At 35.0% G+C, this 26,273-nt stretch overlaps 2 protein-coding genes across 2 annotated transcripts in view; both read left to right on the forward strand.

The window, feature by feature from the left end:
- The first annotated feature begins 289 nt into the window (after positions 1 to 289).
- LOC123871004 overlaps positions 290 to 26,273 on the forward strand; it is a 47,062-nt gene continuing 21,078 nt past the window's right edge. The window contains exons 1-4 of the mRNA XM_045914519.1: positions 290 to 540; positions 24,371 to 24,574; positions 25,095 to 25,252; positions 25,707 to 25,797. Coding sequence (XP_045770475.1) covers positions 24,377 to 24,574; positions 25,095 to 25,252; positions 25,707 to 25,797 — 447 coding nt within the window. The 5' untranslated portion in view covers positions 290 to 540; positions 24,371 to 24,376. The remainder of the gene's footprint in view (positions 541 to 24,370; positions 24,575 to 25,094; positions 25,253 to 25,706; positions 25,798 to 26,273) is intronic.
- Positions 5,414 to 6,880, forward strand: LOC123871003 (jerky protein homolog-like). Its single transcript, XM_045914518.1, has one exon. The coding sequence runs from the start codon at positions 5,414 to 5,416 to the stop codon at positions 6,878 to 6,880; it is 1,467 nt and encodes a 488-aa protein (XP_045770474.1).

Below are 26,273 nucleotides of genomic sequence, written 5' to 3' on the forward strand. Positions count from 1 at the left end.
AAGCATAGTTAGTTATTTAATTGCTTAAAACGCACATAACTCCGACAAGTAAAATGTTTATTAATACTTATCTATTATTTAAGTCATAAGTAAGTAATTTCAAGTAGGTAATTGGTAATTATTTCAAGAATAACAATAGACGGAGAGATATTAGGTACAAACAAAATGCAGAACTCAAGTAGATTCGAAGAGTTAGCGAATCGGCGCGCCAGGTCAGTTATTGTCAATATCTAAACAATCAGAGTACCTCGTACGTAATTGCAGTAATTGCGTTGCAGACAATGTCGCGTTGAACGATCATATCGACCATGCGTTTGCCATTTGCATTGACAGGTTAGAATTAAAGCGGTGCAGAAAAACGGTTCTCATCCAGCCATTCTGCCGTGAGACGTTGCGGATCACGGTTCGAATAAAAAACAATAGGTGCATTAAAAAAATTAAATAAAAATAAAAATAAATTAAATTAAGTGTATGAAGTAGGAGTGTTTCGAAAAGTGTGTGAATTTGTGTTCAACTTTTGGGTGGTTTTCTAATTTGCGGGTAAGTTTAGACTAAGATGCGTTTACGTAACGAATATATTGTATGGTTTACACATTAATTATGATAATTTAGAAGGGATTTTTGTCCCTAATAGGTAATTATATTTCCAGTTTTCATAAACTATCTAATTATTTACCTATAATTAATTGATAAATAATTACCTATTAACAAATGATGTACCTAAAGTAGGTAAGTTAAAAAGTTCGTTACATGCGTATCACGTAGACTTTATTCTAGTTACTTTAACTAAATAATATATAAAACATAAATTATAGATACCATAGTATTAGAATTCATTAGTAAATAATTCAAAATTAATGAAATATATTTGTTTAATAAGGAAGTATATTATTTAGTTGTTATTTTTCCAGCATACACCTACTTATTATTTGTTTAAACGTAATGTTATGTATTTAAATAGGTGATTTTCCTACCTTTTCTCAAATTCAAATAAAAGCTATTGCATTAGAAAATGCGTATGCGACTTATGAACATGTAATAATTAATACCTATATTATGACCTAGCCACCTCCCGTATCTAGCTAAAATTAAAAATTTATAACACCCCCGACAAGTGAAGGTTACAGAAACTAGAAAAGAGCTGATAAATTTCAAACTGATGGACCGATTTTCTTGGATTATAGCTGAGAACACTCCCGATCAAGCCACCTTTCAAACAAAAAAACCAAATTAAAATCGGTTCATTAGTTTAGGAGCTACAATGCCACAGACAGATACACAGATACACACGTCAATCTTATAACACCCCTCTTTTTGGTTCGGGGGTTAAAAAATCTGGCGTTAGTCCTCGTCTACCATCGTAAAGGGAACCTCTATGCAAAATATCAACTTTCTAGGTCCAAGGTTTGGGATGGACTTTGCTAAGTCGGTCAGTACGTTAGTCAGTTTATTTATTTAATATCAGTAATCTAAGAGATATACCTATACATAGGTATAAAAATAATGCAAAGATCCTTGACAAGCTTGCCAAATTTCTCTTAAATTATCAAACTTTATACATATGCATAATTTCGAATGCGAATATTTGGCTGGTGATTGAGACATTTCGAAATTTCGTACAGAGTGAGCTCAGGCGAAAAGTATCAGTCATGCTCATAATTATTTAATTTTTTAATTTGCAGTTCTTAAAATGTCATTTTTGAGTTAACTTTTCTAAATGTTAGGATTTAGTAAAAAGACAAAAACTTAGGACCTAATACACTTGACAATTTTGTTGGCGAAATCGTTTTGAAAATTGATTTTTTAATGTCCTAGACTGCATCGCGTTTGCCCAATAACCTACGCTAACGATCATTCAGTGACAGTTTCAAGGTTAGACACACTACTGAAATGTGAAATCATATTAAACTCGTGTCAGTATTTGGGTTAATTCCATTGCATTTCATACACCCTACAATAGCTTAGTTCTTCCGGAAATAGGTACCTAAAATAATCGGACCAAATAAAATAAAATTGCGGAAAAATTCATTCAATTCATTTAGGAATTTCTGTACAAAAAATATTGATTGATGAAATAGATAAAGCTTTAATAAATAATTGGCAGTTAGAGAATCTATAAACTCAAATTGTTGTCCGGTTTTATCTCCTACAAAAAATAATAACTTGCCAAAGCGGCTTTGCTCAAAATTGATCATAAATTATTTATACTTCGCTAGATTAGGTATATAAAAAAACAATTATCAATTTTCCTTATTGCCATTTTCCAAACTCATGATGTTAGTGTTTTTCAAAGTAATTTTCAGCATTATTTAGAACATTTTATGAAGACTTTATTCACATAGATTAGCTTATTCCCACGACTTCGCCCGCATGGATTTTTTTTAGATCCTGTTGGAATTTCTCAAAATCCTTTCATAGACGTCCTATACATAATATATTTGATATGGATAGATAAAAAATCTCAATTTTATAAAGTTCAGTTTTTTCTATTCTATACGTAGGTACCTAGATAGATTAGAAGTATGACTATGTAAACCCAGCCGGCGTAAGTTAACTAATATACTGCCTACAAGTAATAATAAGGGAAGAAGGTTATTTCATTCATAACTAGCTTTTACAACTAACAAACCAACAAACAAACGCTTTTATAGTATGGATAGTGATTAGTATAGACATAGTCATATAATCACATTTTTGTAATAGACAAGACCGCCTAAGAGACGTCAGCTGTAGTTTGTAACAGACAGTATGGCATCTTACCCCATTCTCCCGCGGCGACTGTTTCAAGGTAGCTCACTATGAGCGTTGCACAAGATCACGTTACAATATTTTGGTCATGGTTTAACCGCCGGTCAGCTAATACAAAGAATCTTAATATTATTAATAATATTTTCCCGGGTTCGATTCCAGGCAGGGGCATTTTGGGAATCTATGATTGATATATTGTCTCTGGTCTGGTCTGGTGGTAGGAGGCTATGGTCGTGGCTAGTTACCACTCTGCCGGCAAAGCCGTGCCGCCAAGCGATTTAGCGTTCTGGTACGATGCCCATAAATTTTACTAATATTATAAAAGTATGTATGTATGGATTTTTGTATGTATGGATGTTTGTTACTCTTTGACGCAAAAACTACTAGACAGATTTGGCTGAAATTTGGAATGGAGATAGATTATACCCTGAGTTTACACATAGGCCACTTTTTATCCCGGAAAATCAACTAGCTTCCAAGGGATTTTTAAAACCTACATCCACGGGAAAGAAGTCGCGGGTATCAGCTAGTCCTACATAAATTAAGCCTCATAAAAACTCCCTTCACATAATCACAGGGTAAGGTGAGAAAATACAAAGACCTGGGTAATATTTTTTTTACACAAAGCTATTTCTTTTATCCTTATCACAATATCGTACAAGTTGCCGCCCTATTGATAAAGGCCAAATGAGTAAAAGCAGGTCCAGCACTAATTTACGACTGGTGAACTTATAGTACAACAGTCAGGTTGAGTCCATTTTTAGGGTTCCGTACCTCAAAAAGTAAAAAGGAACCCTTATAGGATCACTTTGTTGTCTATATGTCTGTCTGTCGTGTCTGTCAAAAAAACCTATAGGTTAGTTAGGTATAGGTAGTACTTCCCGTTGTTTCCGAATAATGAAATTTGGCAGGTAGGTAGGTCTTATAGCACAAGTAAAGCAAAAATACGAAAACCGTGAATTTGTGGTTACCTATACATCTCAAAAAAAAAAATATGTTCACGAACATAGTAAGTTTACTAAATCATAATATATAGATGGCGACGTCCAACATTTGGTGCGGAACCCTTCGTGTGTGCCTCCGACTTGCACTTGACCGGTGTTTTCGTAACACTGTTGCTATGGCACCGTTACGGTAACTCTTTTTTGCAAGTAATTATTATAAAGAGTGCAAAGAACAATGGTTGCACATACATTAAATAATCGAATACCTATAAGTATAATTAATTATTATTTATTTTCATTAGCTGATTCTGATTTGCGTGCATAAAAAATTTGTAATTTTATTAATATATTAACTTATCGATTCAATTCACTTTATATAATTAACATATTGTGCAAAAACAAAGCACGTAATTCAAAAGATTTTAATAATAAATAATTAATTAATAGCTGACGACAGCTTTATAACGTAGGGATGCCTACCACTTACCTACCTACATAGGAACTTGGCGCTAGAATAAATAAGTAAAAGAAAACAATGGTACCTTTACCTACGTATAATTTCACCTCGCCAACAAACTGGCCTACCAGTTTGGCTAGCTAGAAAATGTAAGATTTAAAAAAAAATATTAAAAAAAATCAAGATTTTCTCAGACCAACCTACTGATTCACTAACTCAGTGTCTAACACTGAATAATAGCCACAGAGCTCATTTGACATTTAGTTTTAATCCATTGAAGATTTTCTACGACAAGATAAAGTTGAAAAGTAAAACCCGACTATGATCGTCTTAATAAACACTGAAATATTATAGTAAAATTGTTTTTCTGTCGCCTGGTATATTTTAATGTTGTAGTACATTTATATTCATGAACTCAGAATTTTCACCTCTTTCATTTGACATCCCACTTGATACAATAGCAAAAAAAAATTTGGAGATCTCCACTTTTTTTGATGTAACATCCGTTAGGTCAATTTTTCCGTATCAAATGATATAGCCTATGTCACCCGGACCTGTACAACGAATTAATTAATACCTCATTCAGCAAGATCGGCCCAGTAGTTTAGGCACTACGGTGGAATACACCGAATCTGGATACAAAAATACATACACACATAGGTACATAGACTGCTAGAATCGTAACCCTCCTTGGCTTTGCCGTAGTCTGGTAAAAATCATTTTAATATCATTCAATGAAGCAACAATGTAGAACCAATCAATGTCTAATGATTTTGGAACCTATCTCACCTATAATAATTCACCCATTTGATTTTCAAACGGTGTATAATAATAAGTACTACCAAGCTTTGAAAAATAAATGAAGTTAAACAGTTTTTTTTTGCATTTGTATTAAAATAGTACAGTAGAACTCCAATTATCCGAACTCCGACTATCCGAATCGCCGATTATCCGAATCACAAAAAATTGTCCAAAAAAAGTCTAAGTGCGCTATTATTCTTCCCCCCGCGAAGCCAGTGTTTGCGCGTCAAGTCTTGACTTGACTTGTCTTAACTTGCCGTTGTGCCTACACTGACTTCCCCCCGCGAGGTCGGTGTAGGCACGGCGGCAAGTTAAGACAAGTTCCGGCGCATTGCAGTCACGGCGCACCTGTCATTGTTTGTTTTGATTAGCCAGTGTGCTATTGACCTTGCTCCAGGACGCTACTCTTTCGCTACGGCTTACTTTTGTTTGTGCGTGTACAATACTGTATTGTTTTTATACCATGGCTTCGAAAAGAAAACGTGTTGTGCTATCGTTAGCGGACAAACTGAAAATTATAGAGCAACTCGATAAAGGTGTAACGGGTAAGAAGTTGTCTGAGATTTATGATGTTGGACAAGCAACAATTTCTGACATTAAAAACAGTAAGTCAACACTTTTAACAGAAAAGCTTGGTTATTCATCTTTTAAGGCTAGTAACGGCTGGCTAAGGAATTTTAAATTCAGGCATGGTGTACGCGAGTTAGATTTGGCTGGTGAGAAGCTTTCAGCAGACTCTGCAGCTGCTGAAAATTTTATTGAAAAATTTAAAACTGCATCAGAATCCTATGATCCGGAGTTTGTTTATAATGCCGATGAAACTGGCCTTGTTTGGAAAGCATTACCAAAAACCACTTTGGCTTCTAAAAGGGAATCTAGTGCCCCTGGACATAAGGTCAGTAAAGAACGTGTTACAGTGCTTAACTGTGCCAACTCCACTGGAAATCATAAACTGCCACTTCTTTTGATAGGAAAGTCAAGAAATCCAAGAGCATTTAAAAACGTAAAAAAACTTCCACTCTTCTACAAAAGTCAACCCAAGGCCTGGATGACTGCAGCTTTGTTTACCGAATGGTATGATGAAGTGTTTATTCCTGAAGTGAAAAAGCACCAAAAATCGGTGGGAAAAGAAGGCAGTAAGGTGCTTTTAATTGTTGATAACGCACCCACTCATCCTACAGCAGAACTGTTGGAAAGAGAGAATGGGCAGTTTAAAACGACGTTTTTGCCTCCCAATGTTACAAGTTTGCTGCAACCCATGGACCAGTCTGTTATTGAAACAATGAAGCGCCATTACAGAAGGCAACTGCTGAGAAAACTGCTGATCGAAGGTGCTGAAGATGAAGAATTGGTTTTGGCAAATCATAGCAAAATAAATTTAAAGGACTGCTGTTACATGGTAGCGGAAGCTTGGAGTTTGGTTACGGCAGTGACGCTAAGACGTGCGTGGAATAAACTGAAAGGCCTACCGTCTGAGAAGAACAAAAAAAAAGAATCTGAAGAAAATGAGAAACAAGAATATGGAGAGGATGATGATGATGAAGATGCGTTGTCACTAGAGGAAATAAGAAAAATGATTGTAAAAATTCCTGGTTGTACAGAAGTAAGTGCTGAAGATGTAGGAGAGTGGATGGCTTGTGACACGTCTGACCCTGGTTTTCAAATTCTCAATGACGATGAAATTGTTGTAAGTGTGAGAGAAGATGTTGAAGTGGAAGAAGAACTTTCTGCTGATGTTGAAGTAGACGCTGGACCATCAGCTAGTGAAGCATTTGCCGGCCTCGAGACTGCTTTGAAGTGGATGGAGCGTCAGCCCGAGTGTGACCACTTGCAACTGCTTACCGTCAAGCGAATGCGTGACCTGGCTGCCCGAAAACGGTTGAAGACCGCAAAACAGCTTACATTAACGGAGATGTTTAAAAAACAATGATTTTTATTTCTAAACTTGTACATAAGTACATTTTATTTATATTTAAAACATGTGAAAATTTCATGTTTCTTTCATTTAATTCAATAAAAAAATAGTGCAATATCAAAACGTAGCTTTTATTCTCTCCAATGGCAATTTTTTTAAAAAAAATCCGATTATCCGAATATTTGATTATCCGAATGGGTCCCGGTCCCCATTAATTCGGATAATTGGAGTTCTACTGTATACATTTATTTAATGCTATTATACAATACTAGTTGACTCACTCTTCTCACGGGGAGCCTATTTACTCCACAAATAAAACGTGATCGGAATATATTAGAATACAACATTAACAACAACAATATAGTTAACTAGCTGATACCCGCGACTTCGTTCGCGTGGATGTAGGTTTTTAAAATTCCCGTGGGAACTCTTTGATTTTCCGGGATAAAATGTAGCCTATGTGCTAATCCAGGGTATAATCTATTTCCATTCTAAATTTCAGCCCAATCCGTTCAGTAGTTTTTGCGTGAAGGAGTAACAAACATACACACACACACACACACACACACATACAAACTTTCTCCTTTATAATATTAGTGTGATTAGTGTGATAAACAATATAGTAAGCCGGCAATGAGTTGATCATGATGATAATCGATGAAAATACTACTCTCGATTAGAATTTTAAAAATATATTTAAAAAATCGAAAATAGATTTTATATACTTGACCAATTTGCTAACCGCTTCTGTTAGATACATACACGGCGGCGTAAAATAAATCCAGCCTAATAATAAAATTAATTTGTGGGACCGAAAATATAGGCTAACAAAGTTAACATGAAGCAATATAAGAGCACTTTTAAAAGTCAAAATTGACGAGGTATTTGACCTTGCACGAGATTCCCGTCATGCGGATTTGACTCAACAGTTAACAGGGCTCTCTCCGTCACTTACTCCATACAATCGTAGTTCCAAGTTCATTTGAATATTAAGCAACCAAAGTCCATGAAATTTTGCAGACATATTCTAGAAACTAATATCTGTGCCTGTGGTGTTTTACATTTTTCTAAAAATATGTAGTTTTCAAATTATAGGGGCTCAAAGATTTGTATGAAATTTTTTAAGACCGCGTAATTTTGAAACCGAATATTTTAACAGAAATGTGGAAAACCACAGGCATAGATATTAGTTTCTAGAATATGTCTGCAAAATTTCATGGACCTTGGTTGCTTGATATTCAAATGAAATTGGAACTACGTTTGTATGGAGCGAGTGACGGAGTGACCTCTCTTAAATATTGTATTTACTAAGGAGCGGCTCAATTTACGATACCTACGTGACGTAGTCATAAGTACGTAGGTTACTCGAGAGCACGTATCAGTTAAGTAAAACACAGCATCCAAAGGCGGTCTTATCGCTTATAGCGATCTCTCCCACAATCGTAGGATAGAGAAGACAATGCAAACGGGATGGTACTTAAGTACATACTCGTACACTACCAAACGTAATAAGCATGTAATAAACTTCGTATAGCTAACATAATAATACTACAACAAGTGTAAATTAAAAATTTATAACACCCCCGACAAGTGAAGGTTACAGTAACTAGAAAAGAGCTGATAACTTTCAAACGGCTGTCCCGATTTTCTTAGATTATAGCTAAGAGCACTCTCGATCAAGCCACTTTTCAAACAAAAAAAAACGAAATTAAAATCGGTTCATTAGTTTAGGAGCTACGATGCCACAGCCAGATAGACAGATACACACGTCAAACTAATAACACCCCGCTTTTTGGGTCGGTTTTTAAAAATAAGTTCACTACCTATCTACCCATAGTACAGATACGAAAGTGTGTTTGTTTGTCGGTTCATTGGTTTGTCCTTCAGTCACGCTGCAACGAGGAGCATCATAATTTTTTGCATGGATATAAAAGATCTGGAAAGTAACATAGTTACCACCAGTTTAGGCCCGAAAAATCAAAGAGTTCCCACGGGATTTTAAAACCCTAAATCCACGCGGATGAAATCGCGGGTACTACAATAAAATACTAAATAAACCTATTACATTCCATACACTGTTAATAATTTTTATTATCATAATGTTTTCCTATACGAATGCTGCCGGTTCCGTAATTTTGATAATTTATTGAAAAATATTCAGATACAAAGTACATAGGTAATCTAATAGTTTTTTCAAACCATATAACGACTATTAAAAGCGATTTGGATTAAGGGCTGGTTATTATTATTAAGGACCCTTTTGGCTCTCGTATTGAATTGAAACTTTTTGTCGGATTTTATCTTGAATTCATAATTTTAATCAACCCGAAAATTAAAATTATGTTTAAGACTCTGTTTGCGTGCCAAATTGGCGTGGTACAGCTGAACCAATGTATTTATAACCGTATGTATTTAATTCATCCAAGCTGTATACGTATATCAGCGAATAAGTATAATTGAATTAATTCAAACAGATAATCCCTTTATATAATATTGTCCAAATAATAAATAGTGATAAGGTCGCCCTTTGTATTTGTATAAGTGTATCATTTATTATTGTCTTTGAATTTTTGTACAATAAAGTTGTTTAAATAAATAAATAAATTTAAACTAAAAAATAATAAATTAAAAACGAAAATAAATTAAATCTAAAACCTTATCGAGACCACCGCAGCGAGATATTGTACCATTAAGTATATAACTAAACTTAAACCTAAATAAAAAAATTGAATTAAATACTAAAAATCGAAAACCTTATCGAGAGCACCGCATTCAAATTGAACTTGTCTTGTCACGCGTCGTTGCCTTTGTTCGTTGTCTGGCCGAGCCGAAGATTTTGTAACATTATCTTGTAATACCTTTGTTAATTTTGGGCTAAAACCGCTGCACGCGCGTTGAACTCTAATTTAGGAAGAGATCTAATCGTGCCCAATTTCGTAGTTTTAAATTTTGGGAAATACTGAAATACTACTTTTAAATAATGACTAGTTAATCTTTTAGAATAGAACACAGTTATTTTTCAATCTGTATCTTTTACTTAAAACCGTGAATGATTGACTAACAAACAATACACTGCCTCAATCGGTAGAAGTGTTGAGATTTCAGGAGCTCATTGTTGTACCAGTTTTTTGTGAAGTTTTTTTTTACAAAATAAGCCTGTTTAAATACGAACGGAAGTTCATTTTTTTATAAATCGGACAATTGAACAATAATTTTATGTTATTTTGCGGAAGTCCATGATATACAAGGATCCAAAAGCTTAATTTGCTATAGTCCGCTAAACCAAACAAATCTGTATGGTGCAACATGCAGCATGCGACATGCACCGCCCGCCCTCCCACTGAGAAACATGCAGAATACATCTGTATGCTGCATGTTGCACCATACAGATTTGTTTGTTTTAGCGGATTATAGCAAATTAATCTTTTTAACCCCCGACGCAAAAAGAGGGGTGTTATAATTTTGACGTGCGTATCTGTGTATCTGTGCATCCGTGTATCTGTCTGTGGCATCGTAGCTCCTACACTAATGAACCAATTTTAATTTAGTTTTTTTTTTGTTTGAACGGTGGCTTGATCGAGAGTGTTCTTAGTTATTCAAGAAAATCAGTTCAGCCGTTTGAAAGTTATCAGCTCTTTTCTAGTTACTGTAACTTTCACTTGTCGGGGGTGTTATAAATTTTTAATTTACACTTGTACATATATAAAACTGTGAATGATTGACTGACAGACAACGCACTGCCTCAATCGATAGAAGTGATAAGATTTCAGGAGCTTACTGTTTTATTGATTCTTGAGAAGCTTTTTTTTTCAATAATAATTTTTTTTATACTTACAATTGACTTACAAAGTTATACAATATCAAAAATGTATGAAGTCTGCCAATGCGCACATAGCCACTGTGGTGAACCTAAGCCTTTTCATTCTCAATTCCGTGCTCAATAATTGGCTGGCGATGAATTGATGATGATAATGGTGATGATCATTAGGCTTAGCATTTTGAGCATTACAACAGAATAAATAAATCTGTGCTATCATGCAATCATAATAGGTACATTGACATCTGATTTCTGACCCATAGGTTTAATAGGAGACAATTCGAATTGCAATTACCCAACACCGATATAGGTAAGCCTAGGCCTAGCCTACTTCAATCACAATAAGCTTAATTTTTAAGGCGATTGTGATTGCGTTGCTCAATTAACCCCGTGATCTGTTATTTATTTATACTTTAAAACTTATAAAATGTATAGGGCATTTTTTTAACATTAGACTTTCGTTATATTATCTTTTGTTCGTCTCACACTCGATTTAACGACAAACTCCCGAAAGCGTCGAAATCACACGGTTTTCGTTGGTTTAGCTTGTCTTCCATACAACGATACACTCTATCAATATCACTCACTCTCAATAACGACAACTATTAAACAGCTGTGTACGTTCTTTTGTCACTTTATTATCCTGGCTCGTAATAAATTATTGGACAAGTACTTTATTTATCACCAAAATGTCTCAATATCGCAAGACATGAATAAAATAAGTAAAAAGATACAGCAATATAATTGGTGCAGCAAAAGACATGAGACAAAAGAACAGACTATATGCAACAGCGTTCAAATAAGAATTGTTTTTTAATGTAATTACTAACATAACTAAATAAACTTTTTCTTTTTCTAATACAGATACAGATTTTTCTTCTCTCCTTTTAACGACAACTCTCAATAACGTCAAAAGATGCGCAGTCCCTTCAGTGTCGTTATATAGAGTTTACACCTTTTATTACCGTTATATGTATATTGTTTTTAACCCCTGACCCAAAAAGTGGAGTGTTATAAGTTTGACGTGTGTATCTGTGTAGCTGTCTGTGGCATCGTAGCTCCTAAACTAATGAACCGATTTTAATTTAGTTTTTTTTGTTTGAAAGTTGGCTTGATCGAGAGTGTTTTTAGCTATAATCCAAGAAAATCGGTTCAGCCGTTTGAAAGTTATCAGTTCTTTCCTAGTTTTCTTAAAGAGGTTTTTTGTCGGGGGGTTTTTAAATTTTGATTTAATTTATTACGACATAGGCTACGACGATTATTACGACGATCACGTTTAATAAAAAGCAATGTTGAGGTCTAGGTTAGACCACGCTTGAAGAAGATTCCTATTTACTCTTGCTTTGAAGGTATTTAGGTTATACGTGGCAGGAAATACGGACGCCGGTAGGGAATATCTAGTGCTTAATAAGTTACAGTTAATTACTCAATCACATATGTTCAGCAGTGCGTCGACCTTGTATTCATCAGGGACATTCCTTAATCGGTCAAGGTCAGGAGTCAAATTCAAATTCAAAATATTTTTATTCAATTAGACCTTCACAAGTTCTTTTGAATCGTCAAAAGCACCACTGGTTTGTACCTTTTCACAGTCGAAAATTAAAAGTTTATTTTGATTAATAATATTCATTCATTCACTCATTCATTCAATTGAGATATGATTTCTAAAGGATAATCTAAATCCGTGCGGTGATAGCCTAGTGGTTAAAACGTCAGTTTCCTAGTCGGAAGGTCCATGGTTCGATCCTGGGCACGCACCTTTAAATTTTTGAAGTAAGATACCGCTTGCTTGAACGGTGAAGGAAATCATCGTGAGGAAACCTACACGCCTGAAAGTTACCATAATTTTCTCAAAGGAGTGTGAAGTCTACCCATCTACACTTGGCCAGCGTGGTCTATTGGCCAAACTCTTCCCCTTCTGAAAGGAAACTCGTGCACAGAAGTAAGGAGGCGATGGTTTGATCATGATGATGAAGAAATCAACGCAGACGAAATTTACAAAATGAGTTTTACGTAAGTAAATGATTTTGACTGCCATTTGTAATTTGTGGGTAATCCGATAAATAATAGCTACCAATAAGCGAACAATAATCATCTAATCACAATAACCATTCCAGCCTAAATCATAATAAATAAAACCCCTTTATATTAGGCAATTTGATAGAGGTCATCCGAGTTGTGATGAATGAACAAATTTTTGTGTTGCCACATCTGTATGTGTGTCAAGAACGATACGTATACTCAACTGAGTCAAGGAGTGGTTTTGCACAACATTTTTTTATAATATAGGCTTTAATAATTATATTGATAGGCTTGAACTTCGTGTGAGGATTGATCCGATGTATCGATTGGACTCCTGGGCAGCGACCTTAGAAGGCCACGAGACTCTTCGTTTGTTATGCTTTAGGTAATCGTCTGACCTTAGAGAATAAGTTCAAGTCAACGTTAGAGACATTAAGTCCGCCCTTTACCTGTGCAAGAAAGAGAAAAAAAATCGAGTTTCCGTCCTAAAAAATGTTATAAAATTTTATGAATACCTTTAACTATTATTGATACGTAATTTGGATGCCAAGGCCCAAGAGGTAATAGTAATCAAGAGATAAATAATATAATTAATATTGATAGGTTTCGAACGACATTTGTTATCTCAGTGTAAATAAAAATTGACGTATAGTCAGTACAAATGACTTAAAATAAAGTTCACCTTTAAAATAAGGACTATCTTTAATCGTAATTTTGACGTGACATTTGACAGGTAAAGTTAAAATGCCGTGTAAGAAGACATTTTTTACGCATTATACTTGCATATTTCTGTGCTTATTTACTAATTAGATGATGCAGCTACACCCGGATTAAGTTTTTTTTAATCCCGTAGGAACTCTTTCATTTCATATCCGACTCCGGAATGTAAGGTATATCTGTACTTACCAAACGCCAAAATCAGTTAAACTTAAAGTTAAACAAAATCAGTTAAACAGTTGATGGGCCGTAAAAAGTAAAAGACGATCACACTTTCCCAGTTAGGCATAATATCCATGCATACCTTACCTATAAATAAATAGACTTGCCTTGACTGACGGACTGATTTATGTATCAAAACGCACAGCCTAATCCGCTGGGGTTAATAATTTTGAAAAGAGACAAGGTTCCTTTTATGCCGTAGGCACAAGGATTATTTTAGAAATTACGCCCCACGGAAATAAATCTGCGTAAATGATGCCAAGTATACAGGTTCGAATTCCGTACTGAGCAACCGGTTAATTCTTTGCGCAAAAAAATCGCGAGCCCATCCCTTTATCCTAAATTGGCTCTAGTATTTTCTCTAGTTCTTAAAGAAAACAACCTATTGCGTTCCTAACGGAATGACGTTATTTCTAATGTGTTTTAAATTGATGTTTAATATGTAATCGGATTCCTTGGAAAAAAAACTAATTAAAACATGATCAACACATAGGTAGTGATTTTTAATCGAAAAAATAATGTTTCATGGTTTTTGATGAGTTGGAGAACAAAAGTTCCTACCTATGTATTTTATTGTCCACAAAACATGCTTCCGGGTGCTTCCGGTACCATGGCATAATGTAAACCGTATCTAGTTTTGCATGATATAGGTTTATAGTTATCTAAAAACCAGCCAAGTGCGAGTCAGACTCGCGCACCGAGGGTTCCATACTCGGGTATTCTTTTCGACATCTTGCACGATAAATCAAAAACTATTATGCGTAAAAATGAATAAATATTTGTTTTAGAAAGTACAGGTATAAAGCCCTTTCATATGATACCCCACTTGGTATAGTTATCTTACTTTGAAAATTTAAACACATTTTAATTTCTTTTTAATGATGTTACCAAAAATTTACAGGTTTCGGACTTATTTCTTTACTTGTGCTATAAGAGCTACCTACCTGCCAAATTTCACGATTCTAGGTCAACTGGAAGTACCCTGGTGGTTTTCTTGACAGACACGACGGACGGCCGAACAGACAGACAGACAGATAGACAACAAAGTGATCCTAAAAGGGTTCCGTTTTTCCTTTTGAGGTACGAAAAAGCGGTGAAACCTAAATGTACGCTGATAAAGACGCGGGCATCATCTAGTAATTTGATAAAAGTAGAAAATGTTATTAAATTACAGGGTAAGCAGTGCTTGATAGACTCTATGAGATATCGTCTGCTGTAGATAAATATAAAAAACAATGTCAATATGTAATGTACATAATTTATAACTCGTCTTTTTCTAGTGGAGTGATATGTTAACACTAACAGTCATTTAACTGATGGACCGTGACCTCAACCGTGACTAAGTGAAGTACGCGACAGGTTGAGATGGCAATCGGATTATGAGCGGGGGGGAGGGGATTTAAACCTGTGTTTAGAACTCACTAGCTTACTAGCTTTTGCTCACGGCGTGTCCGAGTGAATTAAGGTTGAATTGAATTGAATTGAATTGAATTTAGGAATGATAGTAGGTACATATCGTAAGAAGTAAGAACTCATTATTTCTTGCAGAAAAGGTAGATTATTTACATCGATGTAATAATTATATCAGTTTCGAGCTCTTTATATAGTATTTAACTAGCGACCCGCCCCGGCTTCGCACGGGTGGACATTTATTTTTTAACCATACATCTCTAACCATTTAGGCAGCGTTCGCGAGAATCGTTAACGTACGGCAGTTTTTTCGACGCCTTACTCCACAATTTTCACTACCACGAAAAATCCTATCTATTTTCCGGGATAAAATATAGCCTATACGGATTCGGAAGAATCCCTCTAAGTAATGGTAAAAGAAATTTTGAAATCGGTCCAGTAGTTTTTGAGCCTATTCAATACAAACATACAAAAATACAAAGGTTTCCTCTTTATAATATTAGTAAGTATAGATAAGACGTAAGTGTATACGAAAGTCACGTCAATCCATTGCTTCGTGTAGTGCGGAAAATATGAAAAATCAACAAACATACAATATTGTTTTTATTAACTTAGCATATTAGAACATGGCATTAGCTTAATTATTTACATACTACGGTGTCGTGTTGTCGGTTAGAATCCTAGGTCCTAACCATCCTAACTCTGTACTTATTAATGTTTGCCTGCGTAATCACCTATCTATACTAAAAAAAAATCCTTTTACATGCCTTTTACTATCTACCTTCAGAAAAGGCAAATAAAAAATTATAGTAAAAACCCCCGACACAAAAACCTCTATAAGAAAACTAGAAAAGAGCTGATAACTTTCAAACGGCTGAACCGATTTCCTTCAATTATAGCTAAGAACACTCTCGATCAAGCCACCTTTCAAACAAAAACTAATTTAAAAGCGGTTCATTTGTTTAGGAGCTACGATGCCACAGACAGACACACAGATACACACGTCAAACTTATAAAACCCCTCTTTTTGGGTCGGGGGTTAAAAATGACGTCAACATAAGGAAGAATAAATTGATGTGTCAGAATAGGTCACCGGCCTTTCTTGGTATTATTACTTTTACTTCCCTAAACAAGATATCTTAACAAAATAGAGTTAAAAGATCAACCTTATAATTATTTATTATTATAGATCTGAAATTTCAGTGATTCAACGAAAAGAAAAGGCGACAGCCACGGTTCAATTAAAGTCCAAAGGTTGCGATATTGTCGTATCTTTGATTTATGCTTGTTTAAAGGTAAAAATGATTTTTTGACCGCGCCCTTTTTGACGCTTCCGTATAGGTTGTGGCCTTGTCTTACTTATCCTCCATACTAATATTATAAATGCTGTCTGTCTGTTTGCTTTTCACGGTCCAACAGTTTAACCGATTTTGATGAAATTTGATACAGAGTTAGTCTACATCCTAAAAATTGACATAATATTATCCCGGAATTTTTAAAACCTGAATCCACGCAGACGACGTAGTCGCGGGCATTATCCAGTACCTAATATTTTTAATGTGAAAGTGTACCTGTCTGTCTGTCCGTCTGTTAGCTTTTCACTTCCAATTTCCACTTTTCAATTTAATTATCGCCTCTCTTCCCATCACGAAGACATAATATAACTCTTATGTCTGTCTCTCATAAGAGATATGAGTTATCTTAATGTTCTCAACGGTGTGTATGAAGTCAGCCAACCCGATCTTAGCCAGCGTGGCAGGCTAAGGCCTTAATCATTCTTAGAGGAGCCCCAGGTGATGGGTTGTTCGTGAGGTAGTGCGTTTTGAGAGCTCTGTGTTTGACACGTTGACATCACACCGCCCTTCCGTCACACATTCTGCTTTATTTACTTAGGTAGGCCTAACAACGCATTTTCCCACGTGCTGTGAGAAATACTATAGGCTAGAATTCAGAGCGTGTGACATATTGTTTTCGATGGGTTTTGTAACTAAGCTATAGTTATCTCGTATTTAATTGCAAGTGTAACATACTCTTATGGTGCTCGAAAGCTAATAAGTTTAGTGACTTTTTATCTATGGTTTTATAAACTATGGAGTTTGAAGTTCTGTCAAGAGATATTGGTCTCAACTCTCACTGTATTATTATCCCAAGAAAACCATACCTACCTAACCATGCCTTAGGAAACCATAGTCAGTATATAATAAGTGTGTCTGTCTGTTTGCTACGTTTTCACAGCCCATCCATGTAACCCATTTTGACGTTTGGTATAGCGTCAGCTTACATTCCGGGGATGGAGAAAGGCTACTTTTTACGGAAATTAAAGAGCTCCCACGGGATGTTGAAAAACTAAATCCATGTGGACAAAGTTACGGAAATCGAAAGAGCAACCGCCGAGTTTCTTGCTGGTTCTTCTTGGTAGGAACGGCATTCCGAAGCAGTGGTAAATTATTTGACGATTCAAAAGTACTTGTAAAAGTCTATTTGAAAAAAATCTATTCTATTCTAATCATCTATTTAGTACATAGATGACTTCCATCCTACAGATTACGCTATGAAGATTTAAGCTTCTTTTTATTCCGGAAAACAAGGAGAGGAGAGTTAAAAAAATAATAATAAATCACGGGTGTGTTTGTACTTCTAAATATGATAGCAATAGTATTTGTTGTCTTTGACGTACTTTGACGCTGGCCACAAGTAGGAAACTGAATGCCAAATAGCTTTCCGTGTTCGCAGAGTGTACCTACTTACCTATAATAATAATTGGCCGCTGAGCCAATGTGTAGGTATAGGCCTTTTGTCTTAGCATGATAGCACATGATGATAGGCCTAAGTAGTTGTTAATAGATTAGCATAATTTTACAATAAAAATGAGCGTCTCGTACGTACACTACCGCATTATATATTCTGTAGATTGGTTTATGTTACAGTAAAAACTCTTGACCGGTTAAAACTAATTTTAACAACACAATTCTGTCAAATGTATGTACCTACTTTTGAGTATACATGTTAGTGAAAAGTATTTTTGACTGAAAATCGGGTCAAAGTACTAGAATAGTTCACCATCAAGTTCATAAAATAATGTACATAAGATTAAGTCGAACTTGGCTTTGAATGTAATCGGAATACCTACGTATACCTACCTATCCAGACTCCATGCAGTCTTGTTTGTCCTTTGAGTGTTTACAACATTAGTGGTAGCATATTATTAGGTAGGTATGTATATGGATAAGATAAGACTGCGTAGATCCGGAGGGTTCCGATTTAAAAACTATTTTAATAAATATTTTTATATAACTATTATAGTCGTTATAACTACTTTTGATCAATCTTTATAGTCAAAAGAACCTTTTACTGCTTTTTCCAGTTAAAAGTAAATTTGACCGGGTGAAAATTTTGACTGTAACATCCATACTACATACGCATTGCAACTGAACACAATAGCTATATATACGTACAACGCATTTTTATGTGCCTGGGTTTTTAGTCAAACAGCTGTTTATTACTGCTTATTATTATTCTAGTCTAGCCCATACTAAAACACATTATTGTTTTGTTTATATTGAGACTGACATATTATTTTTGGAGTGGATTTAGGTTTTTTAAAATATCGCTAGAAAATCTCAAAATTAGTTGTGTAAAGAAAACCTACGTGCAATAGGTATCTCAAGTTTTCACACCTAGCGTTTTAGGATGTTTGCTTATGTCATATTCTCCTTTTATATGCATCTACCTGCCCAATTCGTCGTTTGGTCTTTATAGTTGGTTACGCACATTGATTTTGAAAGAGCCACTTCTAGGATTACGCACATTTTGTTCTTTTGTTAAGCTATAGGTCATGGGTAAGTTAATGCGGATCTGGATGGTATCTATACTAATAAATATAATTGGAGTGTCTGTCTGTAATTTCGAAATAACTACCGCATATTAAGGTCATATGGTTATTTGAACGAAACTATAACTGAATCACACGTTTTTAAAATTTGTGTCTGCCTGTCTGTCTGTCTGTTTGAAAAGGCTAATCTTGGGAACGGCTGAACCGATTTTGACGGGATTTTCACAGGCAAGTAGAGAATTGACCAGGGAGTAACATAGGCTACTTTTTTAACCGACTTTCAAAAAGGGAGTTGTGTTTTTCTACCTACTCTACTTTTTCTACAACTCCTCAATCCTGATGCTGCAGGGGATCTGACCAATCCACGCGGGCGAAGCTGCGGGCATCAGCTAGTTTTTTATAAATGTTAAACTTTTTATAAACGTTACGCCTTAAAAGGTATAAATTATGCTTTACGACTTCTTATTCAACTAACTTCAGTAAAATCATAAATCTTTACTTCCATACTAATATTATAAATGCGAAAGTGTGTCTGTCTGTCTATCTGTCTTTCTGTTTGTCTGTCTGTCTGTCTGATACCTTTTCACGGCCCAACAGTGTAACCGATTTTGACGAAATTTGGTACAGGGTCAGCTTATATCCCGGGGACGGACATAGGCTACTTTTTATCCCGGAAAATCAAAGAGTTCCCGCGGGATTCCTAAACATACAAATCGGTTGGTAGGCGTATCGGTTGGTTGGTAAAGCTTGCGTCCCTGTAATCGAAATAGGCAATTTTTTATCCCGGAAAATCAAACTGTTCCCACGGGATCTAAAAATCTAAATCCACGCGGACGAAGTCGCGGGCATCCTCTAGTTTTTACTAATAACTACCTACTTATTATGAATGCGAATGTATAGTTATCTAACCCAGGGTACCTAATTAGCTAATCCTTCCATTTTATAGAAGGATTAGCTAATTAGGTACTCACGATTTATTATTTTATTCGTTATTTATTCCAAACAGCCGCAAAATGTCGTAAATAGATGAACGAATCAAAATGAATTTTACATAGCACATGCTTAGATGTCTTGAAAGATTACCTCCCAAGTGAACAGTCATTAAGAATTACTAACTAAGTAGGTATTGTGATGCTATTTGCATAATAAATAATAATATATTTACAGGTGCAAAAGGTACCAATAGTTGTTAGAAGAATACAAAAGCTGAGTCCGTGTTATAGGCAATCATCATGTCATACTCACAATTACTCAATCATTGATTAAGAGGGCTCTCTCCGTTACTCGTTTCATACAATCGTAGTTCCAATTTCATTTGAATATTAAGCAACCAAAGTCCATGAAATTTTGCAGACATATTCTAGAAACTAAAATCTGTGTCTGTGGTTTTCCAGATTTCTGTTAAAATATTCGGTTTCAAAGTTACGCGGTCTTAAAAAAATTCATATAAATCTTTGAGCCCCTGTAATTTTAAAACTACATATTTTTAGAAAAATCTAAAACACTACAGACACAGATATTAGTTTCTAGAATATGTCTGCAAAATTTCATGGACTTTGGTTGCTTAATATTGAAATGAAATTGGAACTACGATTGTATGAAACGAGTGACGGAGAGAGCCCTGTTAAGCAGAAACGCTTATATATAATTAACTTTTCTTGATAATGATCTTTTCACAATAAATCATAATATTGACATTTTTAACAATAATATTAATATATTTAAAAAAGAAATTCATCAACTTTTTTCGTAACATTCTTCTTTCATCTTTATTTTTTAAATACTGTTCGCATATATATAAGATTAATTTCTATGCATATTTGTCATTTAAATACTTAAACTCATGTAGTAAACCATTTTATATTGTAAATTTTTATTAAGCCTTCATGTTAAAAATTCTGTGTATATCTTGTGTAATTGTATATTTTATTTAGGTATAGTATTGCTGTGTACACCTATTAGGGGTTGTCACTTAGATTAGTATCTTTTGTTTTTATGTTTGGACCATTTTTAGTTACAACCTGTTTTGTGTACCTTTGAATAAATAAATAAATAAATAAATAAACTAGCTGATACCCGCGACTTCGTTCGCGTGGATATAGGTTTTTAAAATTCCCGTGGGAACTCTTTGATTTTCCGGGATAAAAAGTAGCCTATGTGCTAATCCAGGGTATAATCTATCTCCATTCTAAATTTCAGCCCAATCCGTCCAGTAGTTTTTGCGTGAAGGAGTAACAAACATACACACACACACACACACACACACACACACACACATACAAACTTTCTCCTTTATAATATTAGTGTGATCAGTCATTGCAATTTTATCATAACTAGCTCACCCGCCCCTGCTTTACTCGGATGGAATTTCTTAAAATCCCTTGGGTGTGAAATTTCCAAAAATCTTTTAATGCGTAGGTGTTTTTTCATTTTTAACTGAAAGCCCAAATACCAATTTTCATCGTCGTATTTAACTTGAAAAATGTCTGTTTGAATCCATAAGCCTTATTTATTGAAGACTGTATAACTTTTATTTTGTTTTTCTTTTTGTTCGATTTGTATTATTTTGTAAAGTAAAAAATTTCGTGATTTGATTTCATGTATGTACTTAGATTATAATATGGCAGACAGTACTCAGATATTCTTATTAGATTTAGATTAGATTTTTATATAAAAGACCCTAAATAAATAAAGAAAAACAAAGCTTGAAAAATGTCAAACTCGAAACAACTTTTCATTTTCTATGCAACCCATTTAGAGAAGAATTTCCAAAATCCATTCTTTAGTGAGGTTTACGCCATAGTAGGAACATACATTACATATAGGATTGATTTTAATTTCGGCCGTTAGACTGCTTCTTTATTACTTATATGTGAGATCACAATTCACACTCAATCAATGCTTACCTTGAATGTGAAAAAAAGTCTTCTTACATCATCGACATTATTTTTAACATCAGCGTTATAGAAAAGAATCACAAGAATTTTGTGCTCAATTAAAGATTACAATCACAGTAAAAATTGGATGTAGTTATCCAAAATAGATCCAGCCCGCACGAACTCAATTTTGTGAAAACTTTAATTTTAGTAAAATTAATTAATTTTAAATTAATTAATTCATAATAATAATTCAAGATAGTTCAATTTGACATGTTTTTTAAATATTGGCTACTAGAGCTGATGACCACTACCTACTTGATCCGCGTGTATTTAGGTTTTTAAAATCCTGTAGGAACTCTTTGATTTTCCGGAGTAAAAAGTAGCCTATGCCACTCCCCAGGTCTGCATGGACTTTTAATGTCCATGCAAAAAAATTTAAGGACAAACCAATAAACCAACAAACAGACACACTTTCGAATTTAAAGGTACAGTGGGGGCAGTGCTAGGCATTAATCTTCTTTCTGTAGAGTAGCTATTTTTTTGTGGTTTTAATATTTTATAATATGATGTATATTATTAATAATTTGATATGGAATATGAATTACTTTATTAATATGAACGTTAATGACCGTAGTGCATCTTGTGAATTTGATCGTGCCGCCCAAGGAACATTTTTACTCTAAAGCGATTTAGCATTTCGGTCTAGAAACAAAAAGGGTATGAGTTTAAAAAAATTACTGTTCACCTTTCAGGTTAGCCCGCTTCCATCTCAGACTGTATCATCACTAACCACCAAGTGAGATTGCAGTCAAGGACTAACTTGTATATGAATAAAATAAAAAATAAATCAATTTTGCATAACAACGTCCAATTACGTAATCGTGTTACCAGTAGGCACCTACATATAAATTTGGTTAATGAGTCAATCTAATTAAGTTCCCTAATTTGCTAACGTCCAGGTCTTAAGGCGTCGTTTCAATGCAACATCGAAATGTAAAAGTTATATAAATATGAAATGCCAAGGGCATGTTACGCCACTCCGTGGTGTGGCCCAGTCTCGGTGGACACGTAGTAAAATTGACCTTGATTATTGATTAAAAGTTTTATTAAAATGAGAACATCGCGTGGTTCACCGTTTAAATGAATTAATGACCTGTGTTTGTTTATTAGCCGTGATAGCCCAGTGGTGAAGGTGCTGTGTTTAGCTAAGTTTCCTTCTCTTTCCACATTCTGAAATTTTCAATGATTGTGAAAAGATGGAAAAGAGATACATTTTTTTTTAAATATACTGACTGTATACTTTAAATACTTAAACAATAAAATTACGTTCATTTAGCATATATTTTTACTGATATATTTTCATTGTAATTGTAATACTAGGTTTTTAAAAATCCCGTGGCTTTGATTTTCCGGAATAAAAAGGTTCTTATGTTAAAAAAATATTCCGACGAATTGAGAACCTCCTCCTTTTTGAAGTCGGTTAAAAAGCACAGTTAAGAAATCCATTACCACTACGCTGAAGCTTATTTAATTTTTTTTTTAATTCAGGGTGAGTATTACCTGAACATTAAAAGCCAGAGCTGAAAAAATGCTGGTTTATTCGCTAGCGTGATACCTCGTTAATATGTATTTTAAAATCATTATGAGATTTTTCATACATTTACAACAAGGTACCCTTAAAAAAAAATATTGCCATCGACTATTGTCACACTTCAATAAAATTTTCTCCGGGGATCCGATCCCCATTCGATCTCCGGGCTAGACAACCAGGGGAGACGCAGGTTCGAATCCTGCTGGTTCCACAATTTTTGATATATAAAAATTGTGGAATTGTCGTAGAGGCGATGGCCGTTGGAGCCGGAAAGTCCTTGAGTGGAGACCGTGTATAAGCAATCGTAGTGTGGGACGCCCTCCATCACGATGGACCGACGAAATAAAGCGGTTGGCGGGAAGTGACTGGATAAGGAAGGCTTAGGACCGGGTGTAGTGGCATTCTTTAGGGAAGGCCTATGTCCAACAGTGGACTTCCACAGGCTGATGATGATGAAGATTTAAAAATTATTTAGATAAACCGTCAATGTTTTTCACACATAATAGGTAAGTTAACATGGCTACCCTGCCTTATTCGTGGTCTCACGTCTGACACGCACTCGACCAGTTTTTTACTCTCCTATATCATTAAATTTTATTTTTATCATCAAGTGCCTATCAAAGCCGACTATTTAAGTAATTATATAAACGCTATACCAATTACAAAAATTTTCATAATGAAATAGACGTGAATAATTATCTTACCGCATTCTATTGAAAGCAAAAAATCCACTTTTCATAATCGTTTTGAGAAATATTGCTTAAAATTATACTGGAATAGTCTTTCAAATTAGTCCCAAAAACATGTATTTAAAAAAATGTATAGGTACCTATTTACTCAGTTTACTAACTAAAAATTATTTCGTGGTGAGGTTCCACTTTATGGAGAAATCCTTAGTACCTTACCTACTTAAACCTGAGTAGGTACGCAAGGATCTATCAGTTATTTTACGTTGCATGTCGTTAAGCCTTATTCCTGTTATGTATTAAATAGGTTGTTATTGTCATTGTTTCAGGTGAAAATGGCGCCATCTATTGGCGTCGCGGAGTTCTATGCCGGAAAAACAATTTTCATCACCGGCGCAACGGGGTTCATGGGAAAAGTTCTCATAGAAAAACTGCTAAGGTGTTGTCCGGATTTAAACAAGATTTACCTGTTGATGCGACCAAAAAGAGGCCAAGGCACCAAAGAGAGGCTCGATGATTTCATACACTGCCGGGTAAGTTATTATAGCCATATTTAATGAGAACGTTTGTTAAATTTAATTAGAACGTTTGTGTTACAACGCCATCTGTCGTTGAGTAGAATAACTATAAAGTTTTTGTTTCGTCGTCCTTCCACACCCGGGCAAGGAGGCCATGCCTTGAGACCCGTACCCCCGTCTTGACTTAGGTCAAACGGAGAAGACCCCGCTGCGTCGTCCTTCACCGTATTAGTTTTTAAAACTATCCAATTCAATCCAATCCATCAACCTGTAGATAGGTATGCGTCCTCTGCTGAACATAGACCTTTTAAGAGCGCGCCACCAAACATGGTCCTCCGCCTTTCCCACCACCTTTTTCAGGGGCTAAAGGTCGACATACACTGCGCTTACCGGTACATGGTCTCCGCTCCAGAACACGTTTGCCCCATCGGCCGTCACGCGTCGGTGCGACAGACATGGCCTGTCCATTGCCACTTCAGCTTGTTAATCCTTTGAGCTACTTGGTCACTATTAACAATAATTTATTTAATTCCAGGTGTTTGACAACTTGCACACACAATCTCCGAAATCGTTCGACAAGCTTCATGTAATCAAAGGCGACATCCTTCAAGAAGAACTTGGCATTTCGAACCAGGATTGGGATATGCTGCAACGAGAGACTCAGATCATGTTCCATTGCGCCGCTTGCGTTAGGTAAAGCTTTATTCTGATTTCAGTTAATTTACTATACGATATCTTTTTGTCAAAATTTCATCTAAATCTGTTCACCCTTTACAAACTTTTAAATCAATTAGATATCTATTAATTAAAATAAGTTTACATTTCGAGATTCCCTATAAAAATCTATACTTATCTAATCAGCTAATCTAATATTTTGTTGTTTGACGAATAAGTTTTTTTTTGAAATATAAATAACAAACAAACGAGCAGGCAGTCATTTGATGTTAAGTGATTACCACCACCCATGAACATAGGTATTTTTAACCCCCGACCCAAAAAGAGGGGTGTTATAAGTTTGACGTGTGTATGTAGATACACAGGTATCCGTTCGTAGCGTTTGAAAGTTATCAGCTCTTATCTAGTTACTGTAATCTTCACTTGTCGGGGGTGTTATAAATTTTTAAATTATACTTGTTTTTATTTACAGGTTCGACATGTTCATCCGTGATGCAATAAACATGAACACTGTTGGAACTATGAAAGCGCTTAAACTAGCAGAGGGGATGAAAAAACTAGAGGTAAGTTTTTTTTTAAATTTTATTTACTAGCGTTTGGCTACAATCAGACCTAGTGGCAAGTGATGATGCAGCCTAGGCCTTAGACTTAGGCCACTTTGGCATCCTATTTAGAGAATCCGGGATCAGATCCTGAGCCTATACCTCTAACTTTTCAAAATTATGTCCGTTTCAACCATTTTGAACTTTGAACCTTTTGATTTACGATGTTGTTACGAAAAAATAATAAATAAAAATAAATACGAAAAAATTCTTATTGTTTCCTTAATTAATTAAATTATCTTGTATATTTAACATACATTTTTTTTATTGTTGTATTGAAAATATTACAATAAACTTAAAGCTTACCTTACCTAATTACTATACTAATCATGCCCGCGTGGAATGCCAGCCAGGATGATCCGTTGCGCAAAAAATGAGCCAGCCCTTCTGTCACCCGATGAGGCTATTAAACGCGGTGAAATATCTCTTAAAAATTT

This window comes from Maniola jurtina, chromosome 13 (genome assembly GCF_905333055.1).
Source record: "Maniola jurtina chromosome 13, ilManJurt1.1, whole genome shotgun sequence".
Lineage (NCBI taxonomy): Eukaryota > Metazoa > Arthropoda > Insecta > Lepidoptera > Nymphalidae > Maniola > Maniola jurtina.